The 21368-nt window shown below is 39.6% G+C and overlaps 2 protein-coding genes across 2 annotated transcripts in view; both read right to left on the reverse strand.

The window, feature by feature from the left end:
- Positions 1–308: 308 nt before the first annotated feature.
- Positions 309–20321, reverse strand: LOC125232394 (aldo-keto reductase family 1 member A1-like). The gene is given in 8 exon segments (XM_048138038.1): positions 309–1513; positions 1956–2106; positions 3588–3702; positions 3705–3714; positions 4027–4137; positions 16372–16559; positions 16691–16871; positions 20128–20321. Coding segments are annotated over 8 exon segments (972 nt in total). The 5' UTR covers positions 20200–20321; the 3' UTR covers positions 309–1369.
- The window catches only part of LOC125232395 (N-alpha-acetyltransferase 40), a 41454-nt gene continuing 40309 nt past the window's right edge, over positions 20224–21368 (reverse strand). The window contains exon 6 of the mRNA XM_048138040.1: positions 20224–20338. The gene's annotated coding sequence lies outside the window, so the exon portion shown is untranslated. The remainder of the gene's footprint in view (positions 20339–21368) is intronic.

The following is a 21368-nucleotide window of genomic DNA, read 5'->3' on the forward strand; positions in this document are numbered from 1 at the left end:
ATCACACGTTGGGGTTGAAATGAAAAAAAAAAATATCAGCCCCCACTTTACATGTAGGGGGGGTACCATAATAAAACATTTTTTTCCATTTTTTATTTTTGCACTTTGTTGGCGTGATTGATATACATATTGGTACCAAATTTCAGATTTCTAGTGCTAACGGTTACTGAGATTATCCGCGGACGGACGGACGGACGGACGGACGGACGGACGGACGGACAGACAGACATGGCGAAACTATAAGGGTTCCTAGTTGACTACGGAACCCTAAAAAAGGTTACTGATAAAAAAACACAATAAATTGTAAATATATTTTGTAATTTTCAGATTAAAACATTATTATTTATGAACACTTAATATGTAGTCATCTTTCTACCTATTCTATTTAATATTGTGTAGGCAGTTGTACGGTTTATATAATCCATATATGTATTACAATATAACAACAGGTAACTTTTTTAGTGTTTCTTATAAATAATTGTATTTTTATATCACATTTCAACATATCCAAAATACCTTTTTTTTTAACAAGCGTCAAAATCGAGCTAGACTCTTGTACTGTGCCTAATATAAAGCGGTCTTTAAACGTAGGTATACAATTTGTCTCTAAAACCGCCTATTAGCCTTTTTAAGAGGAACCAACTCGAATTCTTTCTTGACGCTGTTTTTCCGAATAAATATCTTATAGCATCTGATTATCTGGAAAAGGAACCTTAATGGCGACTATGTACGGGTTACTCTATAGAAAAGGTATCCCGGATTTAACCCTTAAGCTGCTTATGGTCTCAAATACTATCGAAATGACACAACTAGATTGACGTCAATATGAGATTTTGTCATACTGTGTAAGTAATTTTAAAATTGACGGATTTCAATTCTATGGTCATTTTGCAAGTGAAACCTACACGATATCATATGTATATCTAAGGGCTAAACTCGGCTATCTCTTCAGCACGGTGCGTAGTAAAAGTAACTTTATCTGATCGTTTAAGACTATTAACCTTTCGAGCCCCTTTAATTAATTTTGTCATACCTAATTCAAAATTTCGTGTTGATTTTTGACGTATGGGTCTCGAAAGGAAATTTTTGATGCCTTAGCGGATGTATGGAGCCACAGATACGTTTGCCAGACTGTGACAGAGTTAAGTTCCGCCTTTTCCGAGGTAACCTTACTGTAAGACCTGAGGGGACGCTCGGAGCGTTCGGTTCGGCGGAGTGCACGCTATGCAGTGCCGACTAAGGACACTTGTATGAAATTCAATTGTTTGACCTGCACGCCGCAGGGCCCGCTCGCTTGCACGCCCAATATACGCGTGCACTCAGGTCTTACACTTATTGCCTAGGGATTTCGGTTCATAACGCGGTAAGGTTACTTCTTGAAGGGGAACTCGGGGTGTTTCTCGATGCCTTGGAAGAAACTGAAGTCGCAGATACGTCCGGCCTCTCCGCGGTCCAGTGCGTTTAGCTCCGCCATCTCTGCAGCGGTCAGCTCGAAGTCCCACACGGATATGTTCTGTTAACAAATAATTACGGGTCAGTGGAGTATTGGCACAATCACATACAGCCCAACTTTCAACCACAAAGAGATTATAAATAGCAAGTTTCCGCAGTTTGAGTACGAACGACTTTATAAGTAATCTCTGTACAGAAACCATGGCCATTCGTATTATTGTCAATTGCGCTTTTCAACAAGGTTGACGAATACGCATCGCACACGATAGACGCAGTGTTCAAAATAATAAAAAGATGTTGCTGACATGTAACGTGAATGGCCCCAATAGGTATGGAAGAGTAATAGAGAAGAGATACGACAGGTCTGGTCTGGATATGAGTCTATGGCTAGTTTTAGTGTCACGCGGACCAACCGCGCGGAGCAATCCGAACGACCAATTTATATGAAGTTAATGGTGCGAATCGCTCCGCAAGGTAAACGCACATTGGGGACAACTAAGTACCTGTTTGATCCGCTGCGGGTTGGTGCTCTTCGGAATGGCGGCAATGCCTCGCTGCAGCGCGTGCCGCAACAATACCTGGGCGGGAGTGCGCCCGTGCGCCGCCGCCGCTCGTGTTACTGGCTCCAGCGTCAACAGGTCGGGGTATGAGCGTCTGTTGATACAAAAATAATATTAAATCCATAAAAAAATTACGTCTTCAACATGACAAAATACTACAGGGTGGCCCAAAATTACGTTGACAAAGAATAGTAAAATGTTGAAATAAACCAAAATATCGAAGTTACCGAAAATATTTTTGAGCCTATATTTATTGTATATTTCTACATTCACCATGAATATTTCAACAGCATTCATGTCCATTTCGCAAGATTTGCTATGTAGACCAATAGGCTAGCTTCCTACTAGTCAAATCAGCTTCTTTTTAAGAACTGTCAAAACGATTTGCTAATATGGAATTACTATGAAATACTGAGGAGTGACGTCACGGTCAGTTCATTTACTTTATATCATTCTCTTTGACTTATTAAATAAAAATTATGTTTAAACATAACTACTGTCCATATTTTTCTTCTAATTAGGCGGTGCTTTATTTCGTGCACTGCTTAAAATATTTTATTTTAAGTGTAGGAAACTAGCCTATTGTAAAACGGCGATTTTTTCAAATTCATACGTTCGATACGTTTCAGCCTACCTACGTAAATTCACCTCACTTAAAACTATAAATTATAGTTTGTAATCAATCTTAAAACCCTAGCCCGTTTATTGATTACAAAAATTAGGATATTTAAAAAGCTAAACGTGCAATAAGTTAGACGAAAGTCATACTAGAGGTGCAGCGGCATATCGTTATTTTTTTTTTCTTACATTTGTGTTTGTACTTCAAAGCCAAAGGAGGGCATTTTGAAGGCGATTCGATTTATTTGGTCAAAAATTATTAAGGTTTCACATTTTAATTTGTTGGACAATCATTCGTATAAGGACAGAAAAATAATTATACAAACGTTTGTCAACGTATTTTTGGGCCACCCTGTAAATCGAGTTAATCTAAGTTTGTTACAAAGAGACAAATGTTTACGTTATGACGATCGGCCCACTGGCCGGCCTTGGCCAGATTGGTCTGTCAGGCTGTCAGTTATAGAAGTAAAAATGGACCGAGAGCGCCGAATGACTGACAAAGCCGTACCCACCTCTTGGCTTCGGCTAGCAGCGCTGGCTGCTGGCACAGGCGTACACTACACAAACCACGGTCATGAGAGAATGATCAGAGAAAGGTCACACTCACCCAGTCTTCTCAGCCAGCATGTCGGCGAGAGCCTTAGAGCCGAGCGGCTAGTACGCGACCACGGGCACGCCGAGCCTCTTGGCTTCCGCTAGCAGCGCTGGTTGCTGGTACAAGAGACCACTACACAAACCTCGGTCATGATAGAACGACCAGTGGAAGGTCACACCACACTCACCCAGTCTTCTCAGCCAGCATGTCGGCGAGAGCCTTAGAGCCGAGCGGCGAGTACGCGACCACGGGCACGCCGAGCTTCTTGGCTTTCGCTAGCAGCGCTGGTTGCTGGTACAAGAGACCACTACACAAACCTCGGTCATGATAGAACGACCAGTGGAAGGTCACACCACACTCACCCAGTCTTCTCAGCCAGCATGTCGGCGAGAGCCTTAGAGCCGAGCGGCGAGTACGCGACCACGGGCACACCGAGCTTCTTGGCTTCCGCTAGTAGCGCTGGTTGCTGGCATAGAGATGTACTTCCACCTGATAATACAAATGGGTTATCCTTTTGAAAGTGGTACTTATCTCTAAAGGGCAGTAATATTTATTTTGGGGTCTTATTGCGACTAAAGGGATTTGTGGTATAATTTAAACCTTTTCCAGTCATAGCATGATTTTTGGACTACATAAAAAGATTACAAAGTCAACAGGATTTCTACTTTACCATTCCTTTAAGTTCAAATTAGGTTGCACTTTCATGTAATTTTGATAGCACAGACTGCGCAGATGTTATTTCTAACGTCAATAATGATTACACTTCCTCAGTCTTCTAAGCTTTCAAGCTTAAGAACAAACCTGCAGGCAAGTCGGTTTCTCCACAGCACAGATCCTAGAGAGCTGCTCCGCGTTCAGGTTGGATACTCCGACGTGTCGCACTGCTCCGGACTCCTTCAGTTTCAACAGGCTCTGGAAGAAGAATTGATTGAACACATTACATTCAATATAATATTGAAATTGAAACAACAAATCGGGAGTCGTGAAAATCAAAGGGAAAGGCATTTGGCCAGACGTAGGACACTTGAATAGTCCAGAGAAAAAATCAACCGCTGCTAAACAATACTAAGACCCTACTCATAGTGCTCCTGCCGGTAAGGTGGCCATAGTTCAAAGAGGGTGCAGAGTTTTAGGGTCGATAATGCGCGTCTGGAGGTGACTATTTTGGTGGCGATCGGGATGGTGTAGTGGTAATCACGTTAGCCGTGTAAGCTGAAGACTTGGGGATTCCCATCCCCATCCCCATCGCGTATTGATCGCTTTTCCTTTGGTGTATGGTATCTACTTTCAGTTCATTTGGACAAAGATAATGGAATGGCGTTTAGGTGCAACGACACCAATGCGAGATAACTACGATACGCTACGAAGCGTCAAAGTTTGTAGTCTTAGGTACAGGCACGGCCGGCAAAAACAAAGAGCTTATTTTAAGAAATAAGCCCTTAGAAAAAACACTCCTGGGATACTCTTGCTTGTCCCGTAGCCATACTTAGTATACTTACCCAGTAGGGATGTACCGACTAGTTGCCGACTAGTCGGGAAAGCAGTCTATGCAGCTACGTTGACGATTAAGTAGTCGGCAAAAAAGGCCGATTAGTCGGCACTTTATAAGTGAAAAACAGTACATAAATAAATTAACACGTGATATGGTTGCATTATGTATCGCTTCGTTATGCCTTTGCAAAATAAAACTGTTTTATAACCTTGGTTTCATAAGCAGGATCACTACTTACTTAGCCAAACCGGTTGTTAATAATTTTTAAGAAAAAAAAACTAAAAAAACTAAATAAATGTCACTGTTCTGAACTTAAATGCATGCTATTCTTATAAAAATACCAAAGTCACTATAAGTGTGCCGTTCAGATTTAAGGAGTTCCGATCTGATCTTCGTCAGCAGTTCCGCTGCACCAAATGTCACTGTTCTGGACGTAAGTGCATGCTGTTCTTATAAAAATACCAAAGTCACTATAAGCGTGCCGTTCAGATTTAAGGAGTTCCGTCCTGACCATCATCAGCAGTTCCACTGCACCAAATGTCACTGTTCTGGACGGAAATGCATGCTGTTCTTATAAAAATACCAAAGTCACTATGAGCGTGCCGTTCAGATTTGGGGAGTTCCGTTCTGACCATCATCAGCAGTTCCACTGCACCAAAAGTCACTGTTCCGTACGTAAATGCATGCTGTGCCTTAAAAAACACAAAAATCACCATAAAAAACTCCACCATTCAATAAAAAAAATTCAAAATCGGTCCGGACGTAGATATCGAGGAACAAACATTAAAAAAAAATGCTAACGAATTGAGAACCACCTTCCTTTGAGATAGGTATTTGAGGCGGCGGTTAAAAAGTACCTGCCCGCTGCTCCTGCGAATACCTATTAGTCGCCAACGCCCTAACAGGCCCTTAACCCTTTACCAGGCCCCTAAGAACTAACGTGTCTGCATACTGTTACAAACGCATTGAATGCCTTGTAAAAATGTTCCTTTAAACAAGAAATAAAATGTGGGTTAGGGGTTTTTCTTATTATATTGTTGATCATGCGAAGGGATATATTTCTTCCACATCTTATATCGGTTATCATAGTCAAAGTTTAACTCCAAATCTACCTACTACGAAACATTATATCAATCATTGAAAACATTTTTTTATGATCTTCATTCACGGCACGCTTCAAAATTCAATAATGTGAGTTATTATGACATGACAAGACAATTTACCGAGCCATAGGAAGAATAGCACCCGCACAGTTAAACTCTAATAAGGCCATGGGATAATATCAAACCACATGCTAATTCTACTTATACAATACTTAATGCTAGAATATTTAGCAATGTTTAAGATTACCTTTCAACACTTAAAATTTACAAAAATTCTGTTGTATAGAAATTAAGGAGTGTTCGAAATTCTCCATAATTTACGGAAGTTAGAGTTCAGTGAATTCAAACGGCTGCCAAAGGTATAGGTATAACGCGATTTAGAAGAGTGTTGTGATCAGGAATCAACAATAGTTATTTGTTTTACAAGGGTGCCAATATTGATACCAGAGCAAGCGAAAGATTCCAATATTGAACCGCGAGCGTAGCGAGAGGTTCAAAAAGTGGAATCTTGAGCGTATCCAGGGTTTTAAGGCACGAAGGTTAAACAAACTTTGCCACCGAGTGAAACACAAAATTTTTCACTACACCAACACAAACAAAATATCGACTATAAAATATCAAATTAAATCAAATGCATCAATCTATTCAATATTTATGATTCAAAATCATCATTTAATTTATAGGTAAATTCTACCAGCCAGCTTAAGACATCAAGTTAAAATTTGTATGAAATTACTTTGCACTCTTGTGGATAAAATGCAATTTTGCTATCTGTTTTCGAATAGCAAAGTAAGCCTTTACCAGCTGGTGTAGTGAAAAATATTTTCCAGCAGGTTTGGAGTTAAAACCTGACCACGGTAACCGATATAAGATGTGGGAGGAATATATCCCTTCCCCTGGAAAAGGGTTAGAGATATTTTGTTTGGAGAGAACGCATGAGATGTACTACATAATTAGATACATAGTTCATCACTATTTACTGTTTTTTTATTTAAAATATACGTGTTACATGGCTTTCTCATAACCACAAACATTTCGAGGGTTTACTGGTGAAACCCGATAAGTTGGCAAACTAAATTGGTTTTTAACCGTCGCCTCATATCTCAAGAAGGACGGTTATCAAGTCGTCTGTATGTTTTTATTTTTTTTATTTTTTATTTTTTATGTTTGTTCCTCGATATCTCCGTCGTTACTTGACCGATTTTGAAAAATTTTTTTTTGATTGAATTTATATGCATACAGATTGGTCCCATTTTTCTCAGAACCCAGTTCTGATGATGGGATCCTGGAGAAATCGAGGGAACTCCTCGAATCTGAAAGGCATACATATGGTGATTTTTGTGTTTTTAAAGGAACAGCATGCATTTAGGTACGGAACAGTGACATTTGGTGCAGTGGAACTGCTGATGATGGCCAGAACGGAACTCTTCAAATCTGAACGGCACGCTTACAGTGACTTTGGTATTTTTATACGAACAGCATGCACTTTCGTCCAGAACAGTGACATTTGGTGCAGTGGAATTTCTGATGATGGTCAGAACCGAACTCCTCAAATCTGAACGGCACGCTTATAGTGACTTTGGTATTTTTATAAGAACAGCATGCACTTTCGTCCAGAACAGTGACATTTGGTGCAGTGGAACTGCTGATGATGGCCAGAACCAAACTCCTCAAATCTGAAAGGCACGCTTATAGTGACTTTGCCATTTTTATAAGAACAGCATGCACTTTCGTCCAGAACAGTGACATTTGGTGCAGTGGAATTTCTGATGATGGTCAGAACCGAACTCCTCAAATCTGAACGGCACGCTTATAGTGACTTTGGTATTTTTATAAGAACAGCATGCACTTTCGTCCAGAACAGTGACATTTGGTGCAGTGGAACTGCTGATGATGGCCAGAACCAAACTCCTCAAACCTGAACGGCACACTCATAGTGAGTTTGGTATTTTTGTAAGAAAAGCATGCATTTAAGTTCAGAACAGTGACATTTATTTAGTTATGTTTGTTAAGCATAAGTCTTGAAGTCAAAGTTTGTCAAGCTTCGATTTCTTATAATATAATCGGATTCATGAGGAATTGAGGAAACTCCTCAAACCTTAACGTTATACGTATATTCATTTGTGTTGCCATCTAATAATGAAAGCATTAAAAGCAGTTTTAAAAAATACTTACACATTTCTACATAATCCAACATTCGCAAGTAGCTTTTACCAGAACCCAAAAGGCGACGGTTTTTTTTTCTTAAAAATTATTGAAATTCGAATTAGGTACGTGCAATGTCTACAATGTTGTTTCACGGACAAATTATCTCGATTTATCGGGTTTCACCAGTAAGCCCTCGATTTGTGTTTTACATATTGGATTTAAAATGACTATGGCTTAAGGGATAAGTAGGTTCATTAATGGAGACCATAGCTGGGCATTAACTCGTTAATCCGTTAATCGTTAATTAACGAAGTTAACATTTCGATTAACGGATTAACTTTTAAGTTAACTTGAAAAAATGTTAACGGACTCGTTAACTTCCGTTAAATTTCTCCGAGTCCGTTAATCGTTAATTTAGTAGGGCACAGGCGCCATCTGCGCTGCGAAAAATACGTTCTGAACGCTACTATAAAAGCCCGAAGTACGGCAAATCCTATGATTTGCCGGTAAATCCTAGGTTTTACCGATGTCGATTGCTAAAAGTCCGAAATATTACTTAAAAAGATATTTTTCACGTGGATTTGCTTTTACTAACTTTGATTCGGTGAATCCTAAGCTTTACTATGACGGCTGTTGTAGTGATAGGGCAGCAAATTCGAGCCCTATTTACGAACTTATGCTTATTTCTAGTGTTTACATAATATAAACACTAGAAATAAGCATAAGCTTGCAGTGCCCTTCACTCGGCTCCATAAAATTAAAAAATCATTCATGGGTAATTGTGTAAGATTTTATAACAAACTTCCTAATGCCATCACTGAACTGTCTTTTAATCGATTTAAACATTATGTAAAGCGTATACTGATCTCTAAAGCCTACTACAGCACACAAGACTACATGAATGATGAAACACCGTGGGATACAAGTATTGTTGAAAACCATTAATTATATAGCTTATTAATGATGATAATTATTGATAATTCAATGTATTTTTATACAATTTTTTTGACATTTAGAATTTATTCTAGAAGTTTTTATACTAGTATTTTTTTATACAATTTAGATTGATATCATTTTATTAAATCAATGTAGTTTTAAAACAATATTGTTTATTGCACCAATAAATTGCTCTGATATTTAGAATAAGATGAATATTGTACACTGTTGACAATTTAAAAGTGCTTATTGTAAGCCTATTTGAATAAAGAATATTTTGATTGATTGATTGATTGATTGAACACATTCGCTTCCCTAACCTCTACCGCCCAAAGTACCACAACAGTCCCGTCACCGCCAGCGTCTCTCCTGACACAGCTCTTGGCAGTAGCTCAGGCGATCACTGCCTTCCACGTGCAGCCTAGAGTTCAATAGGCTAGCTGTACTTCGGCCTTTTACAGAAATATTGTATAATACGTTATAGTGTAATATTTAAAGAAAAGTTCATTCTTTTTCACGTGTTAACGGATTAACGATTAACTTTAACTTACGTTAAATTTGTCGAAATGTATCGCTTTAACGATTAACGAAGTTAACTTTTTTAGTAACGGATTAGCGATTAACGAAGTTAAATATTTGATTAACGGTGCCCAGCTATGATGGAGACAAACGCCGCATTAGTTATAGGACTCAACTTTTATTTGTCGTCAATGATTATTCACAATCTTTAATTACTAATGGCTTTTGAAATTCCTTATTCTGGAGCAGGTTAGACGCCGAAGGAATCTTCAGTATCGTCGAACTAACATTAAATTGGAAGTCTGATAAGTGTATGACGACGGTGGTCGTAGATGGTTCGTGTAAGACTGGAGGTCTACTTGATTTCTTCCGCTTCCATAACATTGTAAGATCGAAACGCCATCTGTTGCGTCGTCTTGGTTCACGAATTGTAATACGGGTGTTATCTTTCATATCCATTGATACTTCTTTATTTGTAGGATGAGAATCTTTATAATGTACACTCGGTGCTAAATGATAAGCGTACAGTTTGTCGTAATATGCAGCAGTTGAAGGACGATAATTCGCACTGTGTGAATTATCTTTAACAGCTCTGATGCGACTTTTTAATGAGGAGGTGGATGAATTCAATTTTCTGTCTTGAGCATCTTCAACATTTTTGTTTTTTTCTTTCTTTGCAGGATGAGAATCTTTATTTACTTTCGGCTCTAAATGATAAGCGTACAGTTTGTCGTAATATGCAGTAGTTGTGGGACGATTATTCGCATTGTGTGAATTATCTTTAACAGTTCCGATGAGACTGTTTAATGAGGAGGTGGATAAACTAAATTTTCCGTCTTGCGCAGCTTCAACAGTTTTGTTTGCTTCTTTCTTTGCAGAATGAGAATCTTTATATACACTCTGCTCTAAATGATAAGCGTACAGTTTGTCGTAATATGCAGTAGTTGTGGGACGATTATTCGCATTGTGTGAATTATCTTTAACAGTTCCGATGAGACTGTTTAATGAGGAGGTGGATAAACTAAATTTTCCGTCTTGCGCAGCTTCAACAGTTTTGTTTGCTTCTTTCTTTGCAGAATGAGAATCTTTATATACACTCTGCTCTAAATGATAAGCGTACAGTTTGTCGTAACATGCAGCAGTTGAGCGACGATCATTCGCATTGTGTGAATTATCTTTAACAGTTCCGATGAGACTGTTTAATGAGGAGGTGGATAAACTAAATTTTCCGTCTTGCGCAGCTTCAACAGTTTTGTTTGCTTCTTTCTTTGCAGAATGAGAATCTTTATATACACTCTGCTCTAAATGATAAGCGTACAGTTTGTCGTAATATGCAGTAGTTGTGGGACGATTATTCGCATTGTGTGAATTATCTTTAACAGTTCCGATGAGACTGTTTAATGAGGAGGTGGATAAACTCAGTTTTATGTCTTGCGCAGCTTCAACAGTTTTGTTTGCTTCTTTCTTTGCAGAATGAGAATCTTTATATACACTCTGCTCTAAATGATAAGCGTACAGTTTGTCGTAACATGCAGCAGTTGAGCGACGATCATTCGCATTGTGTGAATTATCTTTAACAGTTCCGATGAGACTGTTTAATGAGGAGGTGGATAAACTAAATTTTCCGTCTTGCGCAGCTTCAACAGTTTTGTTTCTTTCTTTCTTTGCAGGACGAGAATCGCTATATACACTCTGCTCTAAATGATAAGCGTACAATTTGTCGTAATATGCAGCAGTTGAGGGACGATCATTCGCATTGTGTGAATTATCTTTAACAGTTCCGATGAGACTGTTTAATGAGGAGGTGGATAAACTCAATTTTTTGTCTTGTGCAGCTTCAACAGTTTTGTTAGTTTCTTTCTTTGCAGAATGAGAATCTTTATTTACACTCGGCTCTAAATGATAAGCGTACAATTTGTCGTAATATGCAGTAGTTGTGGGACGATTATTCGCATTGTGTGAATTATCTTTAACAGTTCCGATGAGACTGTTTAATGAGGAGGTGGATAAACTCATTTTTTTGTCTTGTGCAGCTTCAACAGTTTTGTTAGTTTCTTTCTTTGCAGGATGAGAATCTTTATGTACACTCGGCTCTAAATGGTAAGCGTACAGTTTGTCGTAATATGCAGCAGTTGAGGGACGATAATTCGCACTGTCTGAATTGTCTTCAATAGCTTCGATGCGTCTTTTTATTGAGGAGGTGGATGAACTCAATTTTCTGTTCAGTGCAGCTTCAACATTCTTGTTTCTTTCTTTCTTTGCAGGACGAGAATCGCTATATACACTCTGCTCTAAATGATAAGCGTACAATTTGTCGTAATATGCAGCAGTTGAGGGACTATCATTCGCACTGTGTGAATTATCTTTAACAGCTCTGATGCGACTGTTTAATGAGGAGGTGGATGAACTCAATTTTCTGTCTTGTACAGCTTCACCAGTTTCGTTTGTTTCTTTTTTTGCACTCTGCTCTAAATAATCAGCGTACAGCTTGTCGTAATATGTAGCAGTTGAGGGACGATCATTCGCATTGTGTGAATTATCTTTAACAGCTCCGATGAGACTGTTTAATGAGGAGGTGGATAAACTCAGTTTTATGTCTTGTGCAGCTTCGACATTTTTGTTTGTTTCTCTCTTTGCAGGATGAGAATCTTTATATACACTCTGCTCTAAATGATAAGCGTACAGTTTGTCGTAATATGCAGCAATTGAGGGACGATAATTCGCACTATATGAATTATCTTTAACAGCTTCGATGCGACTTTTTAGTGAGGAGATGGATGAATAAAATGTTCTGTCTTGTGCAGATTCAACATTTATGTTTGTTTTTTTCTTTCCACAAAGCCAAAAGAGCCCGTCGGAAAACGGTCTTCGCTGCCGTCGCGGTTTTGTAGATTGGGAAGATCCGGGAATAGAGCTTTCAGACATTATCGAACGAACTTTACCAAGTGAGTTATCGCTCTTTATATTTATATCTTTTCGAATGGATTTCGCGTGTTCATTTTCTATAGGATGATTTTTCGTATAGATACACTGCAATGCCCTGCCGTAATCACGAAAGTGCGGTAAAATCTCAGGGAGTTTTGTCGTACTATCTTCTTGTGCTTTTAATTCGACGACGCCACTCACACTGGGGATGGTAGATTTTGTTTCTCTCATTGGCCATATTGACTTGATACTTCCAGCTTTACAATAATATAAGTAATAAACGTGTTTCCTATTTTTAAATTGCACTCCTTTCTGCGGATCAGAAACGTTTGCGTTTTCTATCTTTTCCTCAATGTTCGGTCTTTCTGATTTTCCTTTTGCTTTTGTAGGATTAGTCATGGATGTTTTAGAGCTTTTAACATTTAGAGCGTTCGGTCCAGCAGGAGTCGGCAGATTGCTAGCGCCCGGAGCGGGCGGGGCTAGATTAGCGGCGCCAGGCGCAGCTTGGCCAGGGGCGCCAGGCACAGTCGGGGCAGCTGCACCGGCGGGGCCTGTCGGGGCCAGCGCGGCAGCGCCAGCGGGGCCAGGCTTAGCTAGGACGTCAGCGCCAGGCTTAGCAGGGGAGGGCGGCATTTTGCCCTTAATTTCTTTAATTTTTCCTCCTTTCGCTTTCTTTTTGCATAAGTTTTTGCATTTCAAGCATTCTTTGCATTGGTCATAACATGTGGCACATTTCTTGGTGCAGCACCATCCGCAGCAACACATGTATTTACAGAAGAACTCCCAGTCGCGAGACTTTTTTTCGTATCGACATCGGCGTGGATTGGGACAAGCAGCCGTGCATTTATTCTTGGGCTTTGGCTTGGCCGGCGGGGGCGGCCGGGCCTTCGACCGCCGAGGGCACTTTGCCCCTTTTGGACACTTTATAACTCGCGGTTGACATTGTTGGTGATAGGATGAGGGCATTCCCAAATCCGATGCACATCAATTTTGGCTTCTGAATACTGATTACTCATTTCCAATTTTAAATTTATATTAGGTAAATGGGATTCATTCTTGACTTAAAATTACTTTTAACAATTTGATACCTACTTAACTTTAATATGTAAACTGAAATAATTGAAATTACTATTTTAATATTTTTGTTGCCTACACATGAGATTTGATTTGATGTTGTCAGAGTGGCGCTTGACAGATTATTTTTTCTTTCATGACAGATGACAGTTGACTTGGCCTCAATCTGGATTACAGAAGTAAATAAGTAGGTTTAGCATAGAGGTGTATATGTTAAAAAAATACATACGTATTGTTGGAAATTGATAATACTAGGTACTATGGAGATTAGAAATATTCTATTCTCCCTGCTAGGTACCTATAATAATTGCCAGACCATTTCCTCAGGCACGGCCGTCTGTTATCTAACGCTTTAAATTTGTTAACAAAACATTAGCTTTAATTATTTTCACAAACTTGATTTTTATAGGTACAGTCAGCAGCAGAAGTGCCGTAGCGGGCAAGGTGTAACAATTATCCTAACACGCTCTTATTGTCTTAAAAATAAGATCGTGTCAAGTTCATTTTGAACACCTTGCCCGCTACGGCACTTCTGCTGCTGACTGTATATGGTATTCAGGGAACTATTACAAAACGAACCAATCGTTTTTAGTCTGCATATAAAAAAGTAAAGAAATTAACGCCTGTCCGACTATGCGAATGCTGTTGCTGCTGTGTAGGTACATTAGAATATGGTTAGACAAACCTAAGGGAAGCATATCTATATACTCAGCGACAGTCAAGCGGCACTCAAAGCCTTTACAGCGCCCAGAGTTGACTCTAGACAGTCTAGACTGGTATTAAACGGCATCCAAGCTCTTAACAAGCATGGAAGGCAAAACAAGGTGCAACTGGTATGGATACCGGGGTTTCATTGGCAATGAAAATGCTGATGAACTTGCCCCGGCCGGATTTGAAGACAACTTCATAGGTCCGGAACCATTTGTGGGCCTTTCACAAGGAACAATTAAAACGGCTATGAAGTAAGGAAAGCAAAGGCTAAACACCAAAAAGAGTGGGATGCCCTGGTTGGTCTGAAGCATTCAAAGCTCGTTATGCAGAGGGTAGACTCTGGATGGAGCAAAAAGCTAGGGAAACTAGGCAAAAGACAACTCCAAATTATAACGGGGGTGTTCACAGGCCATTACAGGGTCAAAGGAATTTTGGCCAAGATTGGGACACGCTGACAACATTGATTGTCGCATGTGTGGTGAAGAGGAAGAGACCGTCAGACATCTAATGTGTGAATGTCACGCCCTCGCCAGACAAATAATGAAGAATTTTGGAGCAGGCTACCTGGTGCCAAAGGACTTCAGAGAGCTACCCATGAACCTCATCATCCGATACGTGGAGATGGTCGAGAAGCTCCTGAATAGCTGAAGGATCTTAGTATCGTAGGGGGTAATTGCACAAAAGATCCCGATGAGTGGAAGTGTGTACACGATGTACATGATAAATTAAAGACAAGTGGGCGCATTATTGCGAATGGAAATATGTAATACTTACTTGACTGGCGCGATATCCCAAAATGAGTTTTGGCCTCCAACACACTATCCGCTCAACGATATTTTGGGTGACCAGCAGGGCGTCCATTCGGTTTAATATGTAATGCTACGCGGATCTAATCACTTTGGGGAACTGATCTAGCTACTATCCTCTTTTAAGGAAGCAAAAATATATGACACGCTCTTGTGGAGCATTAAGTTCGTGTTAGATATTTTTATAGTAGTAATTAATTATCAGCACATACACGTAGAGAATAATACAAATTATAATTAATATAGAGGTATATAAATTACCTGTTTTCCCATCCATGAGTTGCACTGCACTGGAATTTTACTTTAAAGGCAATAGACGTACGATTTTTTTAGTATTTTGGTTGATAATAAAGTCCACCGATCATTATTATGTATTCCCACGTGTTGCGTATGACGTTTTTAACTGTACTAATGCATATCTTTGTTTTCCTTATAAGCCGCTTACGTTTTGGTGTGTAAGTCAAAATACTCAACAGAGACGCATCTACATCGACAAGTGGCAACGTAATATTGGATTTCTTAGATAAATCGATGCTTTCGTAGGAATCATTGGGCATATTCATTATTTCAGCGGCATCTTCACCCGTGCAGCAAGGACAAAGGAATCTCGGAAAATGAACTATATTACATATCTTTCGGGGAACGCGCGGGTTCGCATCAACTTGTTCTCTAATAGCAATGTTGTCAAGTGATTCTTGAACGGTGTCCGTTAGTTCTATTTCACGAAGAGTCGGCTCCTCAGTCTCACTAGCTGGCTCGGGAAAAACAACTCCATATTCGGGAGGACTGACCGTATCACTTTGTATTGTTTTCTTTCTGTCAACGCTACTGTAAAAAGGAGGGGACTTGAAAACTTTCGACCACAGTTCTCCGTCATGGGTTTTTATGTTTTGTTTTTTGTTAACATTATGCGTTGTTTGTGTCAGGAAGCGAGACTTGATCGCCCTAAAGATTCCTTTAGGTTTACTTTTGAGATGACTGCACTCTTTGTATATTTCAGGATTGTGGAATACCTCGTTGTAGTTGTACGACTCACTGATTTTTTCGGTAAAATTTATACCCATATTGTAATTTTTTTGTGTGTTTTGGTAACTGTAGTTTATCATGAACCACTATTTAAATTTACTTGTTTGATGGGAGGTGGAATAAATGAGTGATGTGTAATGTTTTTGACATATTATGATCTTGACAGGTATTCTTTGTTTTTGTACAGATGTTATGAATGCCATGAATGTAAATAAATATGACAGTGACATTTTGAATTAAGTTTCGTTTATAATATTCAATGTCACACTACCTCATAGACGATGGGTATGCGACGTCATCATGGCACCACTTTGCTATTAGGTATTATGCTGCTCACCAAAAGTATAGTGCTGGGTCGTAGGTCTTTGAATGTAGGTGTATGTGTACGAAACAACTATTGACATACCTTCCAAACGGCGATGAGATCAGTAGTGAGGTCTACCCTCATGGAGCCGTCAGCGTTCTTGGGGTGCAGGTCTCCCGGCACGTGCTCGAACGCGAACGGCGTGTGCATCAGGTACAGGTCCAGGTATTCCAGACCTAGGTCTTTCAGTGACGCGTTGAAGTATTCCGGTACTAGCTCAGGACGATTACCTGGCGAGGAGAGATGCGGATCAGAAAAGACACAGTGCGTTAACTATAAGTGGGGTAACAACGCACACTTTAAAATTAAATGACCAATTGAGTTAGGTAACTTAGGTACCGAAAAATCCCAGGTGACTGACCTCCAGGTGGTAGCTTGGTGACAACGAACAGCTCCTTTCTCCTGGCAGGGTTGTCACCGATCCATCGGCGCAGGGAGCGTCCCAGGGCTGCCTCGTTTTCGTAAGCTCGTGCGGAGTCGAAGTGACGGTACCCGGCCTCTAGGGCTGCGTCTACGGCTTTTTCTAGTACTTCATCGGAGGCCTGAAAGAATCACTCAATATGTATTCATAATTGTTAATACTGATGTAGTTACACTGAAAGATTTACTTCTGGAGATTTAAGATTTACTTTAAGAGTCTGGCTATCGAAATCGTTGCCAACTTATCTTGGCCGGTTTCGATCGTATCGCTGTGACGTCTTACAAGTTGTTCGAATTGGCCTGATAGAGCCATGATCGTGCCATGAGCCATGATAGAGCTTACTTAGTAGTTAATCATTAATGATGATGATGACTTCGCCACATTTTGATATTGAAAAATGTCATGTTGAATTCTCTTGGTCTTCTTTCTTGCTCGACAGTCACTGCATCCTAGTAAGTAATTAATTGTACAATATATTATTATATGTATACAATATATTATTTATAAAGACTCGAAACAGGAAGTATTCTACCGATTACAATAATACCTACTTCTTATGTACACCCAACTTTTTTTGTCATCTACAAACCGTCATTTTCCATTCTATCAATGTCACACCGACATAGTCATTTCGGAAAATCTTTTGTTTGAAAACTAACAGAATATTTTACAGTGATGTCCTCCTACCTAGAAAAGCATTATTTGGAGATAAATGACAATTTCCGACTATACTCCATCAGTCAGGCAAGAGAATAATTGTGGATATGTAATGGAATGCAGGAACGGGAGCAGAGAGTTCGGTGCGCGCTCGAGGAATGCTGCGCGTCGACGTCGCGGGGGCTGTCGCACTCGAGCGGCGACTGCTCCGGCAGCGAGGCCTCGCTGAAGCGCCGCCTGAAGCGCGAGCTCTCGCACCCGCTCGCCTCGGCCCGTTGCACCTCCGCCAACAAGCCCTGCACCATCAACTCCATCACCCAGCTGCGCCGCTCCAAGTGGCGGTCTGTCCTAACTTTCTTTAAGAAGCGCGTCAATTTTTTTTCAAAGCGACAGAAACATAATGACGTTCTCATCCGAGACGGTAGCCAAGTTGTTCCATTGAAATAAATATATTTTCGTCAAATACTAGCTTTTCTGTTTGTAGGTATGGCGTCTATTTCATACATACATACAACATACATACATACAATCACGCCTGTATCCCATAAAGGGGTAGGCAGAACACATGAAACTACTAAAGCTTCAGTGCCACTCTTGGCAAATAAGGGGTTGAAAGAAAACGAAACTGTGACATTGCAGTGACAGGTTGCCAGCCTCTCGCCTACGCCACAATTTAACCCATATCCCATAGTCGCCTTCTACGACACCCACGGGAAGAAAGGGGGTGGTGAAATTCTTAACCCGTCACCACACAGGCAATAGGCAGGTGTATTTCATCAGTACGAGATTTGCCTTCGTATTGTTGCGGCAACGTACGAACGTGCTATTTCAGTCAGTCTCAGTACAAGATGTATACTGATATTGACTGAGTTGGCATGACAAATACAAACGTTTCCGAAAAAATACGAAGGAAACCCTTTTCGCACTGCATCTGTATTGTCTTACAATACCACAGTATAATAAAGAGTACTATGGCAACACAATGCCTGGCATAAAGCAGCTGATGTCTTTTTATAATTAGTCATTTACGAGTTTTCTAAAGGTAAACGGTGTTTCTAAGCCAGGCCATGTTGGGAGGAGTATACTCAGTATTGAATAAGATGACGGTACTTTTACCAACTTGGTAACTTAGTACTGGCAGTTACAGTAGGTACCTCAGGCATGTATGCCCGAGAGTGCGCGTAAAACCACCTGTAGATATAGGTGGTGTACTTATATCTGGTGCTAAGCAATTCCCATACGATTTACTAATAATAGTAACAAAAATATAAAGAAACTAGTAACAGAGAGTCAAATATAACATACTTATTTTATTCTAGGTCCAATAGCATTGAAGGACTGCTTTTAGCGTTGTTAACCTCATTCCTGATACCAGCACGATTCACGATAAGTTTACAACTTCTCCGAAGTCTAGTAAGTAATTAGCGGCATATTAGGTGGTCTTCTTTCACAAACAAGTGATAACGGGTAAAGAAATAGATAAATAATATGTTTACCAATTGGTAAACATATTATTTATCTATTTCTTTATTCACACGTGCGTCAGTGGGCTCGTTTATCTACTGAGTTATTAAGAGGAAGATACGAACTGACGTGTTGTATATGAACTCAATAGTCTAACTTTAAAATTAAATCCAAGCTTCTTCCGTTGACAATATGTTATCTAGAGGACTAAGTAATTGTAATTTTACTGTGCATGGTATAAGTTCTGAAGTTTCTCTACCTTCAAAATCTAATTGACTCAATACATTTCAATATATGATTTTATATTATTTTACCTATATTTCCCTGGCATCATCATTCTCTTAGAAATGAGATATATCCATAGAAACGAGAAAAAAACGAATTAGATGATAGATAAAGACAGAATAAGAAAATAATTATGATTTGATTACATTATATCATGATTTCATGACGGTTTCAACCTCTTTGAAGTCAAAGGATAAGATAATATTAAATAAGTGAATAAATTAATTCGTTGTAATCGTGACCTAAGTCAAAGCTCCCACACTTAATTAGGTCGTGTTGTGACGGCATCTGTACCTAGATTAATGCAACTGTAAACAACTTTACATGCATTGCATTTATCTTATTCTCAGTTTGTTGTACAATTGTGACAATCGGGCAAGGAACGATGCACTGTTATCATACATAAATAAACCTGTGTGTATAAGTACCTCATTAGTAACCATTTTGGGGCTTACAACGAGTTTGTCGCTGAAGTTTCGGGGTAGGTTCAAAGACCTAATCGGAGCGACCAAACAGAAATAACTGGATATGCATATGCACGTCATATGTACTTTAACGTTTTGAGTCTTGACGAATGACGAAGTTGCATTGGCGTAATTTCGAAAGTCACATAAGAATCACCATTATTTCCATCATTTTAAGATTCCCCTTTCGAAATTACCTATGCAATTTTAAGTTATTAAGTACTTACTCCTACTTATATACTTTCGAAAAAAATCTTCTGAATTTGAAGTAAGCAGCGAACTGACCTTCTACCACGAGTTTTCGGCGTTTCAGAATACGTTACTCCATAGCGTAAACATCACGATAAGTGACATTATAGTACCGGAGAAAGTAACCGTGCGGCGCGGCGTTCCCAAACAGAAAAAAACTATATGGAGTAAAGTAATACTTATAGAACATCAAAAACTCAAGGCAGTGGCTCTGCTTATAAACTAACCTATTATAAAATAAATAAAAACAGTACTAACCTGCCATGTTCCAAAGCCGATCCGCGGCATGCGATCACCGTTGCTGAACTCAAAGTACTTCGGAAGGGCCATGTTAACGGTCCACAAGTTCACGTACTGGCATGAACCGTAGTTACGTGTGAACTGCGATCGGAGAGCCGCGAGCAACAATGGTGGGAGGTAAGTGCAGCGGTGAGGGATTTTTACCGGTCCGCTGCGGGTTATGCCGCTGCTACATAATTAAGGCTTATTTAAACGATGCACGAGATTTTTGTTGCATTGAGGACTGTTGAAGTTACACACAATTCAGCACAGCAATCAACTACCGCACTGTGTAAATAGATCCTTAAAATACTCATACCGGATGCTACTGCTTGCCTAGAGGATGATCTGTTTTCATCGCTACCGGTACCGGCATATTATAAACAGTCCGATATATTTCCATTGGATATTTAGAAACCCATATAGTCTTCTTGCATATTTTTCCCACACAGGAAACCGATATGCCTGCCGTCACAGCACAGACAGACTCATCAATTATTGAGTGAAACGAATATTTGCCAAACATCTGCCTTTATTTTGAAACTCACCGTTATCAGCAATCTCTCGACCCATCTTGCTACTTTAAAGTACAATAGGGTTCGGTTGGACAACTGTCCTTACTTTTGTTACGATTTACACAATAAAATAATGTGCCACTTGAACAAGCGAATGCAGATAACGTGATTACATCACTTGTGAATAATCGGTTAAAGACCCTGGTTTATTAAATGTTAGGCCACAAGTTTTGCGCATGATTTTGCTATAAAACAATGTTTGGGTTGTTCGTAATCTGTCGAACTTTATCGGATTCTTGGAAACTATCGGGCAATGTACCAAATTCTATTCAGTTTTTAATAGGAAAAAGAAATGGTCAAGCGTGACAGAGCTTTTAGTCGACTTAGCAGATTTTACACCATTTCGATGATGACCACGGATTACCAAACTTTTTAGTGAGCCAGATCAACAGACGAGGATGACGAATATTTAACATTAATAAACAAAATGTGGCTGTTACATAATGAACTAAGAGCCCAGAGCCGCCAGACCTTCCTCATTTTCTCAAGGAAGAAATTTAAAAAAAACCTTATAGCAAAAAATATGGGCGACGGGCCGGAGTAGGTAATATGCAGACATTAAACGTCGATACGAACTCTACATTATCCCGAAGTTTCATCCTTGAGAAAATGAGGAAGGTCTGGCGGCTTTGGGCTCTTAGTCCA

The sequence above is a fragment of the Leguminivora glycinivorella genome, chromosome 13 (assembly GCF_023078275.1).
Source record: "Leguminivora glycinivorella isolate SPB_JAAS2020 chromosome 13, LegGlyc_1.1, whole genome shotgun sequence".
Taxonomy (NCBI): Eukaryota; Metazoa; Arthropoda; class Insecta; order Lepidoptera; family Tortricidae; genus Leguminivora; species Leguminivora glycinivorella.